Source organism: Ambystoma mexicanum, chromosome 7p (assembly GCF_040938575.1).
Source record: "Ambystoma mexicanum isolate Mex_15411 chromosome 7p, UKY_AmexF1_1, whole genome shotgun sequence".
Lineage (NCBI taxonomy): Eukaryota > Metazoa > Chordata > Amphibia > Caudata > Ambystomatidae > Ambystoma > Ambystoma mexicanum.
The window spans coordinates 894,410,478-894,434,930 of record NC_090939.1 but is presented as its reverse complement, the minus strand read 5'-3'; the positions used below and the strand labels follow the sequence as shown (position 1 = coordinate 894,434,930).

At 46.3% G+C, this 24,453-nt stretch overlaps 1 protein-coding gene across 1 annotated transcript in view; it reads left to right on the top strand.

The window, feature by feature from the left end:
* CUL4A (cullin 4A) overlaps window positions 1–24,453 on the top strand; it is a 2,221,838-nt gene that overhangs the window by 1,291,723 nt on the left and 905,662 nt on the right. The window contains exon 10 of the mRNA XM_069637151.1: window positions 14,185–14,303. Coding sequence (XP_069493252.1) covers window positions 14,185–14,303 — 119 coding nt within the window. The remainder of the gene's footprint in view (window positions 1–14,184; window positions 14,304–24,453) is intronic.

Below are 24,453 nucleotides of genomic sequence, written 5' to 3'. Positions count from 1 at the left end.
ATTCTGTAATTGCTGACTTCAGTCCCAGGTATCATCTTTTGATAGAGTATTGTAATTTGAACCCACAGATTTATATTTGTATATTCCACTATTTCTAAGTGTGCTCCCAGCTTGAATAGAGTAAGCAAGCCTGAAGAGGGACGACCTTTTTCCCTACAAATTTCTGGGTTCATATACGTAGTGAAACCTTCGCATACGGGCTGTTCATGGATCTCCATCTCTTGGAGACCTATGATTTGATAGTTTGAAAATCAGATCTTTCATTGTTAAATGGATATGTCTGCGTGTATTCCAGGGACAGATCTAGTTAGTTTCTCAGTCTTCAATTGTTGTTAATGTTGGTGTTGAGGATCAGACCTTCTTTGTGGTGGAGTTTTTCTCATATCTCTCCAGAAAGGCTGATTAATTATCTCAGAATGATGTCTAGTTTTATAGTAGTCCCTACTGACATTCTCTCGACTGCCCATCTGGAATCCGTATTGAGAGGCCACTGAGTATACACTTTCACTGCTGGTTATAGTTGAACAGATCAAAATGTTTGCCAGCTCTCAGTTTTGGTCTCTAATCGAGGTCTCTGTAGATGTCTCCCGTCTCCACTATTGTAATTTCAAATCCTAGATGTTTAAATTGACATTTATGGGATTCAATGAGTTGTAATGTTTCAATAGAGGTACAATCTAACCATATACAATCAAGTCTTTGTGTTTCAATGAATTCAATTAATTGTAGATCTTTTGATTTTAACGTTTTAAGATCTGGCATCACATGGAGGAGGCGCAAGGTGTTTGTTCTATTTAGGGTGAGACCGTCTTGTTGTTGGATTGTTCTTTCTAGTTTTAGCCTGTTTTGATTGCTTTGCTTACAAGGGTCTATAAATTGGGGAAGTTTCAAGGGTTACTGTGGGCTATATAAAGCAGCCTCTATTTTTTCCGTCGAGCGTTGGTGTATACTCGACTCATGTGGCTGAGTGTTTGGATGCTTGCTTTCAATCATTCCATTAGATCTTTGTGAAGGCCTAAGATTATGGCAGCTTAGTTCCAAATCGGAAATGTCTTCACAGGTCAGATTGGCTAGAATCTGTTGGTCAGAATGGCCCTGTTCGCATAGGTCAATTACTATTAGTGAGTACTCGTTCATCTGTGAATTCTGCTGTTCACTAATTTCGGTGTCATCATCTGCGTAAATTGACCGATTCATCAGGGCCTCTGCCATGTCAACGTTTGGTTCAGTTGAAGTCCCTCGTATCACAGGTAAAATCTCTGAGGAGATCGGGGCATTTGCCGGCAGTTGTTTAGATATTTGCACTGGTTTAGCTCTTTTTTTTAATTTAGATCGCTTGCTCCCTTTCAGGTTTTTTTTGGCCTTCGATAGTTTGGTTCAGTGTTGTTGTTAAATTTCTAAGGAAGGCTCTAGATCCTTTTTGCTGTTTAAGTTACTTCCTTGGATTGTCTTTACTTGTTTTAATTTGGCTTACCGGACGATTTTGATCAAAGATACTGTATGTGTCCTTGTTTCTAATCAGATTGGCCCCTTGGATCTACTGATCTTTAGTTGTACAAGGCAGAGATATTGAAGACGATTGATTGAGGACAGTGTCAGTGTCTAGGTCAATTAACTGACCTTCCAGCTCATGGTTTTGGTTATTTCCTTGTTTGCTCGCACAGTTCATTCTTTTGGTTCGGTGTTGCTTGCTCTGTTTGTGTACACCTATCGGATGTTATCTGTTGATGTACATTATTTCCCTTCGTTGTGGGTGATGTTCTTGCACTATGTGCATTCATCATGGCAATAAGTGTGGCAGTAAATTGTGTTTTATCTGCCAGATCATTCCTTGCAATATCTGCTAGCCGAAGTTGCCATGATGCACTGACTTCTGCCTCAATATTTAGGCGTTCTTGTATCTTCATGATGAAGGCCTCGTTATTTATTTGTTTCAAGTGTATTAAAGCTAATAGTCGCCTGGTCTCTCATTGTTTCAATATTAGCTTCATGGATTTTCATAAAAGGTATCATAGATTGTGTGGTTATAGCGATCAGCATATTCTGCAGGTCTAGCATCGTTGTAGGGATGGATTCGGGGTGTGGATGTTCAGGATGATGACATGTGCATTTAAGATGTTCATCGGCCAATGCTTTTTTTGTACAGGGAAATTCTGACCCTTGTGTGTTTGTTTTCCTAAGAGAATCGGGGAACTTGTAGTCGGGTCCTTTGGTTGAAATCATGACAAGCAATGAGTCTTTGTAGGCGTTGAAGTAAGGGGGTTCTCCTGTTGATCTGAATTCTTTAATTCATTTTTGAATCTTGCCGCTTTTCTGTTTTCCTGAATTTCCATAAGTGCCTCGATTTCTGTGAGATCTAGAGACAATCTCTTCATGTCGATTAGTTGATAGTTTAGGCGGGAAATCAAGCAGTTCTGATCTGGTTTGTCTTTGGTACTGCTGTTTCCGTTTTTGTTTCGCTATTTTAGCTTTGTCTTTTTGAGTAAAGGGTGTTTGATTGTTATTTTGTTTTGATATGCTCCCGGCCCGAATTCTGATCTTTCAATGTTGAGTGGTGTTATTTGTTTGCAGTCTTCAGCTGGGTAAGTAAGTCAGGGGAGAATGTGAAATTTCTTATTTAGGGTTTATGTCAGTGTTTGTCAGTCGCTCTATTTCTTGTATATTTTCCGCCTCAATGTTCATTTTCTTGACAGGGGCGCTTTCTGTTGGTTTTTTCAATTTTGGTATACAAACACAATCTACTTGTGCTGTTGTCGTTGTCACAATCTGGATAGTGTGTTCTGTGGTTGTTTCTTCATTTCTTCATTTCTGTCAAGTGGCAATGGATGAGCAGGATTTGTACCACTGTGATACAGGCTTTGGCCACATTTCTCATGGGTTTTGCATATTTCGAGTGTTTATTTGCAATGATTCACATTTTATTGCAGAAAATGTTTGTGTTGTAAGGTGTGGCTTAATCTTGATGAACTGTTTAACTTGATAAAAGCAGCTTCCTCCTGGTGCTTGATGGTAAGTTTCTTTGCGAGTAACAGCAGTTTTGTTTTGTCATTGGTCATTGTGAGGGACACATGTTGTTAGGGAGATAAGTACGGATTTTGATCGTTGTCATGTGACGGGTCCGGCAAAAACTTTGTTCTGTTTTCATGATGAGCAGCCATTTAGACTTAGGCTGTATGATACTCCGTCCGGCGTCCCTCAAATGCTAATGAGTTCATAGGCGGGGCCGCCGTCCACGTGAGCCTTCCGGCCATGCCACGCAATCGGTGGCTCCTCGGCACCGGAATGAGGCACAGGCCGCCCGCCCTGACAACGATCAAGCTCGTCCTGTCACTGGTGACGCCGCAATGAAGTATGCGCGGCACCACACTGCAAGAGTCACAAAGGTAAGCGAGATGTTGCGTCTCAGGCAGTACCGTGGCACGCCAGTCAAAGGCAGGAGCCTGCAGTCCTGGGCGTGCCCAGGTGCACACAACAGTAAAGACACAATAGTTAGGAAAAGAATATCAGGCAAAATGCATACATTTTGTTTAGTGTGGGGGTTGCGAGATTTTAACGCTCACACGTTATCTGATTGAAAAGGGTATGCAGATCGTTCAAAGCATGTGCCGGAGCGCAATATGTTTCTTATCATTACAAGCTCTCACAGTGGATCAAAGTAATAGTACCCGCAGTCTCCACTCGTTCAGTGTTCATATTTAGCAGCTGCAGTGTGTTTTACACGGTACGTGGATATCAATGTCTTTGAAAGTAACAATTAATAGAGCAGTACCTGTATAAACGGTACAATCTTTTGTTTTGGTTCTTGGGCTCGCAGGGACTGCAGTGACTGCCACACTCGTCAACCACTCATATATGAGGATATATACATTATGGTCAATTATTATATACAAAGCAGTGTATTTACAGCAGGATTGCAAGAAGCAGGAGGATTAATAGTTACTCTTGCGAGAGGAGCCAATTTTTTATCATCTTCCTGAAGCAGAAGGAAGGAAGGAAGGAAGGCACATTTCTGAGATGTGTAGGGAGTGAGTTCCAGAGTTTAGAGGCTTGGACGGGGAAATGGTTTCCTCCTGCTTTCTGAAGGTTGAACATGGGGATTCGTAAGCAGTTCTGGTGGGGCGGTCAGTGACATTTTTCGAGATTTTACACGTCAGGCATTTGGGTGCTAGATTGGCTAGACATTTGTGTGTGAGTCATAGTACTTTGCTGGAGATTCGACTCTTGATGGACAGCCACTGGATGCTTTGCCTGGTGGTTGTTATATGGTGCAATTTCAGAATGTTGAGGGCTGCTCGGATGGCATTGTTTTGGAGCGTTTGTAGTTTAGATGAGCGCTCTGGCCTGAGTCAAGCAGTTGGTGGTAGTTAGGAAAGGTCTGCAGGAGTTTATTAATTTGCATGTGTAGGCGGTGGCAGATGTAGTTGCCTTCACCTGTCTGTTCAATGTTAGGGAGGAGTCCAAATAAAAACCCAAAGTTTTTACTTCTTTGGAGACCTTAATGATATTACCATCATTGTTGAGGGCCTTGAAGTTATTGTCGAGTTTCTTGAGTTTAGTTTGGGATCCGATGAGAAGTTTTGTTTTATCATCGTTAAGGCAGAGGCCATGTGTGGCCATCCATGCCTGGATAGATTTTGTTAAGTAGTGTAGAGTCTAGATCATAGTTCCCGGGGATGGGGATCAGTATTTAGTGTAGGTGACACCCAAATAGTCGATCGTCGAATAGTAGCTTCATGAAGATGTTATAGAGCATGGGTGAAACGCAGGAGCCCTGGGGGACTCCGCACGTCACTTCCGCTGGGTCTGCAGCCGCATTAGGTGAGAAGACCCTCATAGTCCTCTGGGACAAGAAAGAAAAAATCCAGGTGATAAGATTATGTGAGAAGTGGGCCGCAGTAGACAAATAAGAGCATAGCACCTCATGGTTAACTAAATCAAACGCGGCCGATAGGTCGAGTAGTAACAGGATTGAAATGTTACCCTTATCAATTTGTTCATCCATTTGTGTCTTAAGGTCTATTAATTCTGTTTCGGTTCAATGTCTGGCACTGAAGCCGATTGTCGTAGGCCGAGTAGGTTGTGGTTTTCCAGGTATGCCTGAATTTGGAGGTAGGCTGCACAGTTGAGAATTTTTAGCAGAAAGCAGAAAGGAGACAGTGGTAATGGGGCTGTAATTGGTAGGAATGTTTTGGTCAAGGTTTTTTTTTTTTTTAGTTGGGGTGTATCCAGGCGTCTTTGAGGTTAGCTGGGACAATGCCATTCTTGAAGGAATTGTTTATGAAGGTGGTAATAAACGGGGCAAGGTCTCTGGCAGCTTCTTGGATGATGTTACGAGGGCAGGTATCTCATTTACATCTAGAGGGTTTAAGGCTAATGATTCGTTTTTCCACCTCAGAGATTGAGAGTGGGGTGAATTGGAAGTGGTTGTCAGATGCCGATACGGCAGGCTGGGATAAATTATTCATTAGTTCTGGAGAGATATTCAGTTTTTTTATTTCAATTTTGTTTTGGATCTGCGAGATTTTGTTAATGATGGCGTTTTGAATTTCCCTACACCAAGATTTGTCTTTGGAGCATGTTTCGGTGGGTGTGACTGGGGATTCAAGCTCCATAAGGATGGTGAAAAGTTCCCTGGAGCTGGATTTAGCATTATGAATTCTGTTATTGAACATCTCCTCCTTTTTGGCTTGGAAAATAGCTATTTTATATTTGTTACAGGTTTTGGTAGAACTCTTTATTGGAAGAAGACAGGTGGTTTTTCCAGGTGGTTTCTGCTAGTCTTATGGAATCGGCGCAAGGATTTTAGATTGGGGTTGAACCATCAGTTAAGGTGGGCCTGGGGTTTTGCTTTGCACATCTTCAATGGAGCTAGTGAGTCGAGATCTGTTTGAAAGTTGTCTTATATAGTTCGGCTAGTGAGGTAGGGTCGGTTGTTGTGTTGTTGAAATTGGGAAGTGGTTTTATTAGGGGTAGTAATTTCTCTGAGGTGATGTTTTTGATGTTTCTAGATAGGGTAGGTGGTGCCAGTATTTTGGTGAGGTTGGGGGGTGAGCTGGTCGGGATGTTGAAGGAGATAATGTAATGATCCGACCAAGCACAGGAGGTGTTTGAGAGTATCGAGGTCTGGCCATTTAGGTCAGCGATCCAATCTAGGATTCTACCTTTGATATGAGTAGGCGAGGTGATCCTTTGTGTGAAGCCAAGGTCTGAAATTGAGTTAGCTACTAGTGAGGCAGCTGTGTCAGAGGTGTCGTAGAGACCCAAGTTGAAGTTGCCCATGATCAGTGTTTGTGAATTGGGTTTGGTGTCGGTGGACAGGAGTAGAGAGATGTCCTCATCAAAAGTGGAGAGTGGGCCGGGTGGTCTATATAGCAAGTGAATTTCTATTGTAATTGTGGGAGAGAGGGCGAGTTTCATGGAGAGGAGTTCTCCTGATGGGAAGTATTGATAGGGGAGGGATCTAAGATTAAGGTGATTTTTTTTTAAGATCACTGCCACTCCTCCTCCTTTGGCAGGTTCTCTGTCCAGTCTGGTAATTGAGTAGTCTTCTGGGATAGCTAATGATAGCGAGAGTCCTGCAGCAGTATGTAGCCAGGTCTCTGTAATAGCCAGAAGATCTAGGTCGTTGGAAGTAATGAGGTCGGCGATGTGCAGGGCGTGGGCCACTAAGGACCTGGCATTAATGAGGGCTCCCTTGATGGGGGGGTGGGGTGCTAGTTTTGCTGGTTATAGTAAGGTTGGTGAGGAGGTTACTATTGGGTGTGTGTGTTTATTTTTATTTTTTTGTTCTTCTGGGCAGTAGATTTGGCAGTGGTTTTACGTGGGGGGCGTGGTGTGGGAGATTGAGGGAGTCTGGAACCTAGTCTATAGTTTCTGGTTGTGATTTTACAAGGGATGGTAGGTGCAACTCGTCTGACTAGGTAGGCTGAGTGAGGTGATGAAGTTGGAGGATCTGGCTTCCCAGGCACTTGTGGCAGGACGATGGGTGGTGATGCAGGGTGTTAAGTATGTTGTAGGTGCCACAGTATCGTGTTGTGGTAGAAGTGAGGACATTCTGAGAGATACTATACGTATACTCGGTGGCGTGGTGCCAAAGTACGTGGAATGCAAAGTGATGCATTTGATTTGCACGCAGTAAAGGATGTTATTGGTGCAACAGTATGATGCTGTGGCAGAGGTGGTGACATCCTGAGGGATACTATATGTTTGCTCTGTGGCATCGTGCCAAAGTGAGTAGAATGCAAGGTAATGCATTTATTTGGTTTGCAAGCAATGCTTGGGTCATGCGAGGTTAGCATGCTGTTTAAAGGGAAGATGGTGTGGAGCATCAAATGTAATGGGAGGAGCACAGTAGTCTTGTCAAGCATGGTTGTAGGACGTAGGAGTGTGCATGTGAAGGCAGAGGGCAGTGCACTTAAATGGATAGTCTGATTTAATGGGTACGGGTCCTCGGCAGGTGGCTGGAGGCTGGAGTACCCTGGCAATGTGGCAATGCCAATTTGGTCGTAGGGATCGAGGCTCATATTGAGGAGGATGGTCGCAGTGCATGAATAGGTTGCCAGCGGCTGTGCAGTGCAAGCAGTGCTTGAGTTGGAACGTGATATTAATGGCAAGGCTATATTCCCAAGGCAGGGTAGGAACGAGAAGCAAGATGGCAGTGCAATGCTAGCAATGCAAAAATTAGGCTAGAAACTAAATGACAGAAGCAATAGTAATAATATGGGAGGTAGGAACGTGGAGCAGCATGATTTGAGATAGGTGATAGAGGGCAGGCAGGATTAATATTGCATGTAGTTAGGAGCGTGATAAAAAATGGCGGTGTATAACTTAGAATGCAAGACTAGGCTGGGTAGTAAGGCATGATACAACATGTACAGATGGCAAGACAATAATGATGCAAATATTAGGATCGCAATATAAAAGGCAGTGCAATACTAATAATGCAGGAATTAGACATGCGAGAATGGATGTCAAAGTGATACTGACATTACAGTAATATGGGTGGGTCACAGGCGCAGTTAACAGTATAACACCACTAAGCAGTGATAGCTACATTCAGTAATTGTCCGGCGGCATGGTTAGCAGTGCAACACGGCTATGCAGTAGTATAATGCATACGGAAATTGTCTGGGGGCAAAGGGTTCTTCCCATGATAGCGTGTCGCAGGGGTATATGGTGGTGGTCAATGTTATGAATAGTAGTTCTGGCATTCGGCAGGGGTTGCGGGCGCCTTGTTGGGGATGTGCAGGTTGGGGGGGGGGGGGTAATAGCTGCGTTAGGCTAGTAAATGATTCCAAGAGAAATCGGGTTTAGGGAATGAAGGATCACGGTGTGCCAGGCGGATTATATGCGGGTATGAGCAGACGGGAAATTTGTTCCCAAGCTAAGTTTACTCACTTAATGGGATGGCGAACCGGCAGCGTGACTAGTCCTGGTACTGTACGTCCGGACAGGTCCAGACAGAATATGGCCTTTAGTGGGGCCTTATGGTGGAGGGCCGGCTTCCGCCTGCCAGTGCGCCTGATTGGTAGATGAGGCTGTAGGCACCCGATCAGGGCGTGCTGACAAGGTGTGAGGCAGTTGCCTAGAGACAAAGGGTGCTCAGAGTGTCGGCCATTTTGGAATGGCTGTGGGTGCTACGATTTCAGTAGCAGATGCCCATACAGTGCGGGTGGTACAGCACGGCAGTGGGGATAAGAACGGTGCTTGTACTGCAGATGAGGTTGGCACTCGAGATGCAGGCTTGATGCAATTTGCAATAAAAAAAGCAGGCTTGATGTAGGAGGCGTTAGCCTAGGCTAGGGATTCTTCTTACCGTAAGGAGGGAGCTGGCTTTTGCGGCACAGACTGCTTCCTCCTGGAATAGCAGTCGCTTGAAAAGGGAAGGGCTCATGCCCACCCTGGATGCATGAAGGAAGTGAGGTTACGTCATATGTCTCCTTCATCTTCGAGTGATTCTTCTACAGAGGTAATTAGATGCCCGATGAAGTCAGATTCCCGGCAAAGTGGGCGCATTTCGGTCGGAGATGATGCATATTAACGAGAATGCGGCCTCGACCCCCTCGAAAGAAACTCGCAAGAGCCATGCCCCAGTTGCTCCGAAGGAGGACAAAAAGAAGTGGAAGGTTGCAACTTCGAAGCGGAGCACGAAGCCGGCATTATGTCGAGAAAGTTCTCGACCCGACAAGAAGTCGTTGAGAGTGTCGAGTATGGAACCAAGTCCATCTTTGGAACCTCCAAAGAGACATAAAGCGTCAAAGACCTCAACGATTTTGTCGACTCAGACGTTTCGACACCAAAGTCGAAGACTGCGCTGAATAAACCGGCGCCATTTTCTAAGCCGTCTTCAACACCGACTAGTCCGACTTTGTCAAAGTCTCTTGGCATACAGGACAAGGTTTACAGACCTATCCCTAAAGTCTTTAAGTCTGTCTTCAATTTATGAGGAAGAACCTCCCTCTGAAGAGGATTCCCTCCTTTTGGCTTGGAATTTTGGCACTCCAAATGAGTGAAAAATAAGACTTGTATGACAATCTCCAGGCGGCTAGTGGTCTGGATACCTCGCCTGAACTGGAATTTGGCAGGCCTGACCCCTCTGAGCATGCAGATTCGTCCTATAGAAGGCTCATGCGTAAAGTCATTGAGTTTATGGGTTGGAGCAGGCCTTTCCCTGCATATGAACAAGATGATATGACCGACATATTGGACCAGGGTCCACAGAAGGACCCAATTTTGCCTTTTCATATGGCACTGCAGAGAAAAGTCACTGCTAATTGGGAGACCCCAGAAGCTGAACTTGCGGTTAACAAACACTTTGCAAAGAAGTACAGGCCTTTAATCACTGACCCAGAATACCTGACCAAGTATCCACTCCTGAAAGCTTGGTAGTTCAGGCAGCTACGTCAACCAGGCAATCAGCTTATCCCTCTATCCCACCCTGATAGGGACAACAAGAGTCTAGATGCCTGAGCATGTGACGTTTTCACGGCAGGCAATATGGCCTTAAAATCCACCAATGTGAAAGGCACTCTGTCCAGATTCACTTTTACCTTGTGGGACTGTTGCCATGGCGGCTGATCACATCCCAGAAGGCGAAGAAAGAGACGGCTTCCTGGCGATCATTAAAGATGGTAAGGAGGCAATGGGAGAATGTCTCCCGTCAGGGTTGGATACTGCTGACCGCATCAGCAGATCCACGACTGCTAGCACAGTACTACGCAGATTTGCGCGGTTGAGGAAGTCTGGGTTTCACCGGATGTGCAGGCTAGACTGCTTAATAGACTTAATAGACTGATTAATATGCCCTTTGACAGCTAGAGGTTGTTTGGCAGCAAGGCGGATGAGAGTTTGGAGAAGCTGCAGACCTCGAAGGAGACGGCTAAATCCCTTAGCGCCGCCATTAGACGCCCAACACCCCTACTCGGGCTCATCTTCCGGGAGGGGTATGTCCTTTTGTTTCTATTCTTCAATTGGAAGAGTAAGAGGACAGGCCGGACAAAGGGGACAAAGAAAATTCCCTCGTGGTGGACGAGGAAGGGGTGCTAAATCGGTGCCAGCAGCGGTAACTTTACCCTCAGCCGCTGTAGCTGCCGCCTCTAAGCCACTCCGAGGCCTTGACCAACAAGACCCCAGTGGGAGGCAGGATTTCTCAGTATCTGAACGAGGGGCATGGCACTGGAAACGGTAGCCCAAGGTAACTGCCTTCCTTTTCAAAAAAGGCCTCAGGATCATTATCAGTTTCGAGTTCTTCCATTCGGGCTGACCTCCGCCCGAGGGTTTTCACCAAGTTGATGGCGGTAGTGGCAGCGGGTCTCAGGAAAGGGGTGATTCATGCCTACCCCTACTTGGACGATAGGCTGATCAGGGCTCGTTCACCCGAACACGCCCAGAACATCTCAGTAACGCCTGCCACTCCCTTCACAGACTGAGTTTCTCCCTCAATTACAAGAGGCCCCATATGATACCATTCCACAGACACCAATTTATTTATTCGAGCAGTCCTGAATACTTCCTTGGGGAAAGCTTCATCTCCCGAGGCTAGAAACATTTTGCAGATGGTAACAAAATTCCAGAATGCCCAGCATCTTGGCTTTCAATTTTCTGAGGTTGCTCGGTTTCATGGCATCCTGCATTTTCCTGGTGCCAGAGGCTCGTTTGAGAATGTGATCCCTTCAATGGGCTCTGAGGACACAGTGGTCCCAATTCTCAGGGAATATGTCTGACCAACTGCAAGTTCCAAGCAGAGTTGCTCAGGACCTTCTATGGTGGGCTTGCAAAGACCATATTCTCAAAGGACAATCTTTCTGGCAACCATAACCAGAGATAACAGTAGTGATGGATGCCTCACTCATGGGATGGGGAGCCCACACCAACGATCTGACGATCAGCGGTCAGTGGTCTCCATCGGAGTCCAAACTACATATCAACCTTTTGGAGCTGAGGGTGATCAGACTGGCGCTGAAGGCCTTCCTGCCATCTGTTCGGGGAAAGAATGTCCTGATAATGCTGGACAACACAGTGGCCATGTACTACCTCAACAAGAGAGGAGGTGTAGGTTCACTACCACTGTGCAGAGAGGCAATGCAGCTCTGGTTCTGGGCAATACAAGAAGGAATCTGTCGGCAGTTCACCTAGCTGGAGAGCAGAACACGGCGGCGGACGTTCGGAGCAGGCAGAGCACAGTCTCACATGAGTGGGAACTAGCTCAGGAAGTCCTTCAAGAGATCTTCACCCTTTGGGGAACCCCCACAAGTGGATCTGTATGCGACCGGTGTCACCCGGAAGTGCGAACTGTACTTCTCCATGGTATTTCCCCCTAGAGGAGCTCTAGGAGACGCGTTTGTGGTGGGCTTGGAATTTCCACTCCTATGTGAGTTTTCTTCCAGTCCCTGTCATGCCTCATGTGATCAGGAGGTTGAGAACGTTCGGGAAAACCATGATTCTAATTGCCCGGATTGGGCCAGGAGGACGTGGTACCCAGACCCTTCTGGACATGTCCATCTGCCCTCCAATACGTCTTCCACAAAGAGAGGATCTGCTTTCGCAAGAGGAAGGTTGGGTTCTCCATCCAGAGGTCAAAACACTCAGCTTTCGCACATGGTTTCTGAGAGGCTGAGATACAAGGATTGGGACCTCCCGGACGACATAATGGAGATTTTGCGTTTGACCAAAAGGCCAGCAACTAAATCCTTGTACTGGTGCCGTTGGAATAAATTCAGCAACTGGGATAAGAGTGTGGATCTATTCCAATGTGACACACCTATGGTGCGCTTTCCTGTTGCACTTTGCCAATCTGGGGCTCCAGATTGGAACCATTAAGGGATACCTGGCAGCGCTTCCCATTTTCAAGCGCTCCTCGGAAGAGGATTCTTATTTTAAAATTCCCTTGATTGTACAATTCTTAAAGGGACTTACTAATGTATACCCTCCAGTTCCATTTAATGTTCCTGTTTGGGACCTAAAGCTTGTATTAAAGTTTTGACATGTATCCCATTAAAGCCTTTATATCCATGCCCTTTAAGGCTCTTGACATTAAAGACTATTTTATCGCAACAACTTCAGCCCGCAGGGTAAGTGAGTTGCAGGCTCTTTCTTGTAAGACTTCATACTTTCTATAAAGATAGTTATTCTTAGTGTAAAACCTTCTTTTCTATCCAAAGTAGTCTCCGACTTCCATTTGTCACAAAAAATAACACTGCCAACATTCTATCCTCCTCCTCCTCATTCAGATAAAGAGGAGGAGAGATTACATAAACTAGACCCGAAAAGAGCTTTAAGTTTCTATATTTCAAGAATGGCTACATTTTGCCAGGTTGATCAGCTTTTTATTGGGTATACCGGTCCAAAATTGGGCGTTGCAGGCCCCAAACAAACAATATCCAGATGGATTATCTTGGAAATTGGCAAATGTTATAGGCTAGCGGGTAAGGACCCGCCGGAAGGCCTACGGGCTAATTCTACAAGGGGCATGGCAGCTGCTGCGGCTCTTCAGAGGGGTGTCCCAATTAATGATATTTGCTCTGCGGCCACTTGGTTGACAATCCATACATTTGTAAAACATTACTGCCTGGATTCTACCTCCAGTCAGGGAGGACTCTTTGCAAAAACCATCCTCCATTCGATCCATGATAGAACTTAAATTAATTGATACTCCCATCTCCAAAACAAACACTGCTTTGGGAGTCTATCAAAGATGAGGAATACGTGGGGGGACACAATCGATTCGAAGAACAAGTTACTTACCCCTGATAACGTTCTTTCGATTGGATGTTCCTCCCACGTATTCATCGCCCTTCCCAGCCTGCCCCACCGTACAATTTACATGTATTACACTCTATGCTTTCCGAGAGCCTACGTTCTTAGGTACGCATGGTAATTCCTCTAAAAGGGGAAAGAAAAACTAAACTGAAGCCAACGGGTGCTGCATGAGCTATTTATGCTGATGATGATGTCAGCGGTCGACGGAGGCCCTCGAAGAACATTGACGCGACAACACTGCATACAGCGCCCTCTGTGGAGAACGTTTTTGCAGAAGCAGCAAAGCTGGAGTGATATTATATCAAAGATGAGGAATACGTGGGTGGAACATCCAATCGAAAGAACGGTACCAGAGGTAAATAACTTGTTCTTCTTACAGGCTTGCTCACCAGTCTTTTCAACAGCCAAAATGAATTGCTGCAAGGCTTAATGCGGTGTGAGCTGCAAATAAACCTCTTGGTGATTGGCACAAAACAAGGAAAAGAGTACTTGTGATGTGTTTTGAGCACTGGGAGGAGCTCTCTGCATGATGCACTTGGCTTAGAATTTCTCCATATGCAGCCTTGCCTTAACCCTTTTCAGTGTAATCTAGAAAAGGTTAACCAGTCACAATAAAATGTGTTTATATTCAACCTTACTTGTTATCATAAGAAATGGTTCTTGGCATGCTTATGCTGGAGCCAACTCTTTGCAACAATATGTGCACATCAACACTAATTTATTTGGCAGTAGGAGTTGCAAAAGCAGTAACTTTAAAACATTTCATTTCTTCAAGCAAGAAGCACCAGGTGAATAATAAAATGTCCTCATATTTCTTCCAGTATTTTAAAGTGAGCAAAATGTATATTAATGTCCTCTGTATAGATTTTATTTCATCTCATCTATAACTCTGCTTTCAGTGCTTGTTTATGGCTCTTTTCATTTTAGGACTTGATAACTTATTAAATGAAAACCGAATCCCGGATCTTACATTAATGTACCAACTGTTCAGTCGCGTGAAAGGTGGCCAGTTAATCCTTTTGCAGCAGTGGAGTGAATACATCAAGGTTTTTATAAGCTATATGTTTGCCTTAATTTGTTCTGTATTGAATAAGTCATATTCTTGAAGTGTAATGGAATATTTAAATGTTTTATGTTGAAATTTAAAAAGCAGCATAACACCCACCATTGAAAAGCTGAACGAATGGAAACATTAGGAATGTTTCTCACTGTTTGCCGACATTGACCACTATATATTCTTCTTCAAATTGAATGTGGTCGTAAAAGCACAAACAATTACTACTTTTTTTGTTTTTGAAACTTTATTTATTACTGGCTGAAGGATTAAAGGGCATCAGGAATACATCTTGTTTAGTATGGATAAGCACATTCAGTACCGACAGCAGTGGAATGCATGAAGCATGAACAGGCAGGTATTCATCAAAATCATACAGAAGTCATAAATAACACGTCTCACTTTGGTTTGGGTATATCTGGGTCAAAGAGGTAGGAACGGAAGGCTGACCAAATATCACGCGGTTTAGATCTGGGAGGGTAAACTGGAGGTATATAGACCCTCACATTCCTGAGCCCATGCCAATGTCACCAGCCAGTCTTTTTAAGTGAGGGTTTATTTGTCCTTCGATCTGAATTAGATGGCTCACGTAGCAATCATGCATGCTATAAACACAAAAGCGCACGGTGGGCCTTGCTATGGATTTCAGGCCAGATGCGAAAGAGTATTCCTAGGGGGTTGCCCTCCGTTGAGGTGGTCAGTACCTTGGAGATTACGCTAATAATGTGGTCCCAGTAGTTGCTTATCCACAGAATATGTGTAGATGGTCTGCAGGGGGGTGCTGACATCTTGGGCAGCCCTGGGGTTGTGAGTGGGACATCTTAGACAATGTAGTAAAGCCTATTCAGGAGTTTGAACTGCATACATTTAAATCGAAAATGTATTGTAACTTTCTGAGCATGCTTATACATGCGGGTCCATTGGTCATCTGTGAATTCGGAGCCTAGTTCCTGTGACCTTCCCTCGTGGGCGGGGGACAGGGTGTCTATTAGGATTTTATATAGTGTGGAAAGTATGTTCCTGCAGTCCCCCGAATTAGCAATGTAGGGCTGGCGGCCGGTCTCCGGGGGCTCATTTGGATAAGAGGGCCATCTAGCGGACACTGCAGTTCGCAACCTGTAGTACTGGAGATGATTAACCCCAGTGTTCCCATGACCTTGTTTCCATATGGAGGGTGTGATGAATCTACCCTCGAGGAAAATATCTGCTTAAAGCACTGTAGCCCATGTGTTCCCATCTTGTCTGGATCGCGTTGTCCCATGTAGGTGTTAGTGCTGGGAATTTCCACAAGGGGAGCCTTTGGTAGTATGGTCTGTCCGTGTCGGTATGGGCGAATAATAGGTGCCATGCACGCAATGTGGAAGCAGCCAGGTCGAAGGGGCAGTCGTCCTTGTAGTTTTGTTCTAGTAGAAGTGTTTTTAAATCTGAGTCTGTTGCGGCTAGGGCCTCCAGCTTCACGTGAGGGGGGGGGGGCGCGATGACATAGGGTACCACAATGTGGTGAATTGAGCCTGAGCGGCTATCAAGTACATTTCCTGGTTAGGGGCATCGAAACCTCCCTTATCATAAGGGTGCATCATATCAAGCCATTTCTTGCGGAATGCTCCGTAGTGATATGATAGTTTTATTTATTTAGCGCCTTCATACAACGTGTTTCAAAGCGCTTCAAGGCAAGTGAGGGAGCAAGGGAAAATACAATGACATTCTTACAGGCCATGAACAGTAAGGATGTGAAATTAACTATCGTACTCGGCCTGACGACACTTCAGATAGTGCAAGAGCTAAGACATAGATAAGGAATGGAGGGGGAATGTGGGAAGGAAATGGAAACAGACAGGCGACTACCGTACTAGGCCTGTCGACATTTCTGGTAGAGCCGCAGAAAACAAAAGGTGAGGGAGAGGATTGCAGAAAGGGAGGGGAGAAACAAAACAAGCGACTATCATACTAGGCATGATGGCATTTCAGATAGTCCTAGAGGGGGAGCGGGGAGGAAAAAATCAGTAATGGGAGGTTGGAGGAAACAGACGAGGTTGCTATCATATTAGGTTCAGGGACAATTCTGATAGAGTAAGTGCATAGAAGAAAGTAAGCGGAGGAGATAGGAAAAAGGGTGGCCGGGCTTGCTAAGTGGTGAAAAAGAGCAGCAAGCAGGAAGGCACCAGGTGGGCGGGGCTTGCTAAGTGGTGAAAAAGAGCAGCAAGCAGGAAGGCACCAGGTGGGCGGGGCTTGCTAAGTGGTGAAAAAGAGCAGCAAGCAGGAAGGCACCAGGTGGGCGTGGCTTGCTAAGTGGTGAATAAGAGCAGCAGGCAGGAAGGCACATGGTGTGCGGGACTTAGGCCAGGTGACCTAGATCCACTTGCACCTGCTCCCCATCGTGCCACATAAACTGTGCGAATGTCATGTATTTTGGAAAAGTATGGTTTTCCCGGCCATATTGGGACATTGGTGAAAGCGTATAGCATCTTGGGGAGTATGATCATTTTGATTAGTGTTAGCTTGGCAGCAGGGGAGAGGGGAAGAGCTTTCCAGATCTGTTTTTTGGTATCTGTGTACAAACTGAGCGAGGTATAGTTGTGTTGTGTCATGGCAGAATGAGATTGCGATACCATCACCCCCAAGTATTTAGAGAGGTAGTTCCGCGACAGTCCAAGGTTGCCTCTGTGAGGGGGAATATTAGGGATTTCGTGAAATTATTTGTAAAGCCCGAGAGCACCTATTCGGTTGATGTCTTCGAGTATTGGTGACAGGTTAGTAGAGGGGTCTCTTATGTACAGTATCACGTCTGCGTATAGGGAAATGATCTCGGGGGTGGGGGGTTGGGAGCGTTGCCCGCTTAAGCGGATCCCGAAGTGTCTATGGTGTGTCCTGACAAATTCTGCCATAAATTCGATAGTTCTAAGGCAAAGAGGATGGGAGAGAATGGGCAATGTTGTCAGGTTCCACTCTCGAGTTGAAATGTAGCGGATGTACGTGCATTAACGAGAACCCTAGCCAGTGGACATGTGTACAGGAGTTTATTGTAGCTCAGCATGTTGGGGCCAAATCCTACCCTCTTAAGAGTTGGGAATGGGTAGTCCCAGGCGACCATGTCGAAGGCCTTTTGTGCATCTATCGTTATCACTACTGCTTGTGCCCCTGGGTCAATTCTAGCCATTATATCGAATAACCGCCTAATATTAAGGGTGGTGGACTTTCCCGGGATAAAGGCAACCTGGTCTGTGTTGACCAGGTGTGGCATCAGTGGCGTAGGCGATTTAGCTAGCACTTTCGCCAGTATTTTGGTGTCACAATTTATGAGGGAGATCGGTCTATATGAGCCACAGTCGTTACTGGGCTTGTCTGGTTTGAGCATGATTGTGATTAGGGCTTCTCTCAAAGATTCTCGGAGGGTATGAAGGCAGAGGGATTCATCCCAAACCAGCAGGAGCACCGGAGAGAGCGTTGCGGTGTATTCTTGATAAAATTCAGCCGTTAAGCCATCAGGGCCTTGTATTTAAGGAGGGCGGAAATGACTGCCACAATTTCCTCGAGAGTAATCTGGAGTTCTAGTTCATCCCTGGTTTGTGTACTGAGACAGGATAACAGGATAGATTGGAAGAAGGTGTGGATGGCCTGTTCATTGCTCTGCTTAGGTTCAGTGTATAGTGTGTGGTAAAAGGTACAAAATACTTCCTCCGCATCGGACCATCTATTATTCCCATGCATATTTAGAATTGAGTCCACCTGGTCTCTACCGTGTTTGGAGCGGACCGCTCTTGCCAGCGTTCTTCCTGGTCTGTCTCCCTCCCTGTATTTCCTGGCTGCGGTTGGGCGAGTAAAATATTGTGTTTCTCTTAGCGCGAGATTATCAAATTTCTCCAGTTCAGACCGGATTTTAGCGAGTAGTGTGGGGTTGGAGGTTCTAGAGTGTTCTTGTTCGAGATCTTTGAGTGACATATCTAGGTCTCTTCGGATGCATTTGAGTACTCCAGACTCTCTCTCGACATTCCCCTAATGTACACTTTGAAGGCTTGCCACATAGTGCTGAGGGGTATCTCCTGGGGCGTTCGTGTCAAAGTAGGTATCAATATCGGATTTAATGTCTGCCCTAAATACAACGTCTAGCATTGCAGAGGATTTAAATCTCCAGGAGCTGGTCAACAGGATTGTTTTAGGTTTCAGGGTTAGCAAGATTGGTGAGTGGTCGACAAGGTGCGGGGTCCGATGTTCGCCTGCAGGATCTTCCCCATTAGTGCGCTAGAAATGAGGAAAAGATCTATGCGGGAGCACGTGTCGTGTGGAGAGGAGTAGAAAGTGTATTCTCGGGATAGGGGGTGTGTGGTGCGCCACACATCTCTGGGTTCGAGCGTTTGCATAAGGGAAAGCATTTGGTGGGCAGCCTTGGTCGGGGCGAGGGGCAGGGTTGGATCTGTCGAGAGTGCGGTCAAGGATAAGATTCTTGTCACCCCCCATATCAGTGGTAACCCGTAGTAGCCGGAGAGTGTCATGCAGGCGGTCAAAGAACTCTGGGGAATCAGTATTGGGGCAATACATGTTTATCAGAATGAGTTTAAGACCTTCCAGGACACCATGAGTAACCAGAAACCTCCCCTCTGGATCCACATGTGTGTTTTAATCGCAAATGTCAAGGATTTGTGAATAATCACTGCGACTCCCCTTAATTGAGTAGAGAATGAGGTATAATATCTATTTCCCCCCAGCCGGTGGCTACGTGGCGGCAGATGGGTTCTTTGGCATGGGTTTCTTGTAAAAACAGTACATTGACTTTTTGCCTATGAACGTAGGATATGCTTTTAGGTGATTTGGTGAAGTTTGCCAGACCTCGGATGTTCCAGCTTAGTATCTTCACTTGTTGTGCCATACCGGACTCATAGGGTCATGGGCGTCCCTGTCTGTGATTGTATTAGTGGTGAGTTGAATGTGTGTTTCCTGTGTGCCTCTGGGCCCATCTGGCAGGGTTTTAGGAATTTCCATCCTCTTTACCAGTAATAATGCGCTAAAGGCGCATCGAGACCTGTGCAACAGGCGCACTTTATGGCGGTAGGGGTAGGTTCACTCCCAGTGATGTCATCTTCCCTCCCACCTCCCTCACTGCCTCCCCCAACTCAGCAGTGTAATCCCCCCCCCCCCCGCCTCCACCACCTCAAACTTCCCACATGCCAACTGGGCCTCGGGGATGAGGACATCTTCACGAGAGCAACTGCAAGTGGGAGTGCTGTTGCCGCAAGGAGGACATCATGTCCTAGCCATGACTAGTAATTAGGTGGCGTAACTTACAATCAGCACATATCTTATGCATAGGCAATGGGTTTAGCGACCGTGGGACAGCGGGTACCACAAGTTAGTCTGCCGGGTCGGCCACCGAGTTAGCCTCTGGGATCTGCGATTCAATAAAATTTACAGCCTTGAAAGGTACTGTGAAAAAGTCCAACTTGCCTCGGAATAGAAGTTTGAGGCGGGCTGGAAATAACATTGCATATTGAATATTTCGAATAGATTGTGTCCTCCCACGTATTCCTTATCTTTGATAAATTCACTTCCAGCTTGCTGGCCTTGGAATTTCTTTTCACAGTAGAGGCCACTGCGCGTCGACATCGCTTGAGTCAGTGTTCCTCGAAGGCCTCCATATCGGCGCTGACGTCACCATAGGTATAAATAGTCCGTTTTTCTGCGCTTCGTAAGCCTCGGAGACGCAACACTCGGATCTTCTACTTATCAAAAATCTTTGACAATCTCAATATCCTACGATGGCATCTTTGTCCGAAACATCGATACCACAATCCTGCTTAAAACTTTTTTGAGATTGTGGTAAAAAGATGTCATTAACGGCTTTCTCACGGGATCTGTTTGTGGTGCCTGGGATCAGAGCACCAGTGTTCGGAATGTGAGGACTGCATGTCCATGACGGCAAAAGCCTTGAAGGATCGTAGGGAGAAGCTAGAAAGAGTTAAGGCAGTTAAATCTTCTACCCCTTCAAAATTGTCCTCGGCTGAGTCGAGACATTCGTCTCCTCACCATCAAAAGACCCGAAAAACTAAAACACTGTGAGTCGTGGAACCCGGCGAACAAAAACCCTAGAGTGTCATGAACCCTTGAGTAAAGACAAAAATGCATCAAATAAAACTGCGTCATCGACGCCATCTTCGAAGGTACCTTCGACGCACAAGTCTGTCATCGATGCCGTCGTCGGTCCCGATGAAGGATAGGCCCTCGAAGCCTCAAACCTCAACTGCACCACCAGCACCAGAGGTGTCGAAGGTCCCGCCCGAGGCGTTGAAAGTGGCGTCAACAATATCTACGACACAGAGTAGGATTCCTAGTCTCTCGATGACATTGAGGCCTTTTTTGAGTTTTTCGACGCCGTTTGCATATTTGGCGAAACCTATAATGTCTGCATCGACAACCACACCTTTTTCCAAAGCAGTATCCACCAATTTGGCTCCCTCTTCTCTGGAAATGGCCGTTACCCCTTATCGAAGATCTGACTATTTCAGAGCTTTATCCTCTATATATGAGGAAGGGGAGACTTTGACAATGAGAGACCTTTTGGGTTACAAACAACAAGAGTGCCCATTGCAGAGGAGCTAATTTCTGAGGAGAATAGATTTAGAGATCTACAAGATGCCAGTGGCATAGATACGTCCCCACAGACGGAATTTGACAGACCAGAACCTGGAGAACATGCAGAAATGCCTTACAGAGCCCTTATGGAAATAATTTTGCAATTTATGGGGTGGCCAACACCTGCACCCTCTTTCCAGCAAGATGTTTTAAGGACATCTTAGCTAAAGGGCCTCAAGAAGACCCTATAGTCCCTTTTCATGCTGCATTGCAGAGAAAAATAGCTGCAAATTGGGAAACACCTGAAGTTATCCCTGCAGTAAATAAAAAGCTCTCTGCAAAGTACATGATGTCCGCCTCAGACCCTGAATATTTAAGTAAGCAGCCAACTCCAGAGAGTTTAGTTGTGCAGGCAGCAACGTAGTCAAGTAGTAAGTCGGCATACCCCACTATACCACAAGACAGACGACAAAAGAGTTGATGCCATGTCTAAAAAGATCTTTTCAGCATGCAGTATGGCACTTAAGTCAAACGCCACTTGCACGCCAGCGGGATTCAGCCAACCCTTTGGGAGTCCGTTCCATCAGTGGCTGACTGTCTCCCAGAAGGGGAGGAACGAGACGCATTCTTGAACATCAAGGATGGGAAGGATGCGATGTGCGAGTCCCTCCAAACAAGTCTCGACTCTGCTGACAGCATCAGCAGAGCCATGGCGGCGAGTACCACAATCCGCAGATTTGTGTGGTAGCGGAAGTCTGGTTTTGCTCCTGATGTATAAGCCAGGCTTCTGAATATTCCCTTTGACGGCACCTCTCTATTTGGCAAAAAAGCTGATGACAGCTTGCAGAAATTGCAAACCTCAAAGGCGGCAGCAAAATCACTTGGGGATGCAGTCCGTCAAACTCCAAATTGCCCCACAGGTACGTCCTGGAAGGGGAAGCCCTTTCGTTTTTATTCCGCATTCGGAAAAAACAGAGGGCAGCCAGCTCAAAGGGGCCAGAAACGATTCACCCGTGGTGGACGGGTCAAAGGTACCAAGCCCGCATCAGCAGGTGATATTTTACCCTCAGCATCTGCATCAGCCGCTTCAAAACCCCTCTGAGGTCTCCCCACACAAAACACCAGTAGGAGGCAGGTTAACTCAACATCTGACAGAATGGCGGGCTATTACGTCAGATGCTTGGGCATTGGAAACAGTTGCCCAAGGTTACTGTCTGCCTTTCCTACACACTCAGTCATCCACCGGGGAACAACTCTTTGAAGCTTCCAGACCCTCTCCTTATGCAGGAGATTTCAGACCTGCTAGAGAAAGGTGCCATAGAACCGTTACCTGTAGCGGAGAGGAACAAGGGTTGTTATTGGCCCTATATTCTAATAGCAAAGAAGGACGGAGGATTGAGACCCATCTTGGACTTGCAAGAATTAAACAAATTCCTCAGGAAAGACCTGTTCAAGATGGTAACACTTTCTCAGATCCTTCAGGCCCTCCTGCTTCAGGACTGGTTGGTATCTCTAGACCTTCAGGATGATTACTCTCATGTGCCAATCCATCACAAGCACAAGAAGTACCTGAGGTTCGCCATTGGCAACTTTCATCAATTTCGAGTTCTGCCATTTGGGCTGACCTGCGCCCGATAGTCCTCACCAAGCTAATGGCGGTTGTGGCTGCAAGTGTAAGGAGGGAAGGGATTCATGTCTGTCTTACCTGGATGATAGGTTGATCAGAGCGGCATCCCTGGAACAGGCTCAGATCCATCTAGATTATGTTTGCCACTTCCTCCACAAGCTGGGCTTCTCCCTCAACTTAAAGAAGTCAGAGATGATGCCATCACAGAGACTCCAGTTAATTGGAGCAGTCCTGGACACATCCCTGGGAAAAGCGTCGCCACCAGAGGTGAGGGCTCAAGATATTCTACAGATGGTCACCAGGTTTCAAAATGCCCAGCGTCTACCAGCCTTAGACCTTTTGATGTTGCTCGGCCTCATGGCATCCTGCATTTTTCTAGCGCCAGAGGCTTGCCTGCGAATGAGATCTCTCCAGTGGGCGCCAAGGACCCAGTGGTGTCAGTTCTCAGGAAGGATGTCAGATCTCCTACTAATCCCGGACAGAGTGGCTCGAGACCTTCAGTGGTGGGCCTGTCGGGATAACATCTTGAAAGAACAGTTTTGGCAACCATGGCCGGAGATAACAGTAGTCAAGGATGCTTCACTCACAGGGTGGGGAGCCCATGCCAACGACTTGACCATCAGCAGTCTTTTGGTCTCCATCAGAGTCCAGACTACATATCAACCTATTAGAGCGATCAGACTAGCGCTGAAGGCTTTCCTGCCGTCAATACAGGGAAAGAATGTCCTGATTCTGACGGGCAACACAGTGGCCATGCACTACCTCAACAAAAGAGTAGGCGTTGTGTCACTGCCACTGTGCAGCGAGGCAATGCAGCTCTGGTTCTGGGCAATTCAAGAAGGAAAATCTCTATCAGCAGTTCACCTAGCCGAAGAGAAGAATTTAATGGCAGACGCTCTGAGCAGGCAGAGCAGTGTCTCCCACGAGTGGGATCTAGCTCAGGAAGTCTTTTTAGAGATCTTCGCTGTTTGGGGAACCCCTCAAGTGAATCTGTTCACCACCAGTATCAACCGGAAGTGCGATCAGTATTGCTCAGGGGAATTTCCCCCGAGAGGAGCTTTAAGGGACACGTTCGTGGTGGACTAGGAGTTTCCACTTCTGTACGTGTTTCCTCCAGTCCCCGTCATTCCGCAAATGATCAGGAGGTTGAGGCGATTCCGGAAACCCATGATCCTAATTACCCTGTATTGGGCCCGGTGAACGTGGAACCCGGATCTTCTAGACATGTCCATCTGTCCTCTGATTAGTCTTCCGCCAAGAGAGGATCTCTCGCAGGAGGGAGGTTGGGTTCTCCATCCGGATATCAGGACCCTCAACCTTCACACTTGGTTTCTGAAAGGTTGAGTTCTCCAGCATGGGGTCTGGCATGGATTCACATGCTCATGAATATTCCCCGTCATCAGGCCGGGAATCCTCGGTATAGAAAAAAATCAGTATCAGTTTCGTTTCTGATCTGTCTTACTTAGTAGTAACCAATCACTGGTCTCTGGGTAATACTGCCCCCAACCAATGACTGCCCTCTCCCTAAGCCCCGCCTCCGGCAGCCATCCTCAGATTTTTACCACACGTTCAAGTGTTGGGAGTCCTCGTGCTGTAGCTCTCGAGCTTTTGCTGCGTTTTCGCGCTTTTTCAGGAGATTTTTCTCATTTATCGGTTAAATAGAGCCTCAAGCTCCACCGTTTCTACATCCGATCAACGGGGATCGGTTTAGGAGTTTTCTACGCCCCTCAAGGGTGAAGATTTCGTCAAGTTACGCTTTTGGAGGATTCCAGAAGTTCCGAGGCCTACCCCGGACATGGCCCAGGAGAAAGGAAGCTCGACGCCCAGGAAGCTGTTCAGGACCTGCCCTGTATGCCAGCTTCAGAATGTTTTCAAGGAGGACGAGCATTCGTTATGCCTCTGTCTCCATGAGGACAAGACGCACAAGGAGAAGGACTGTGCGTTTTGTGGG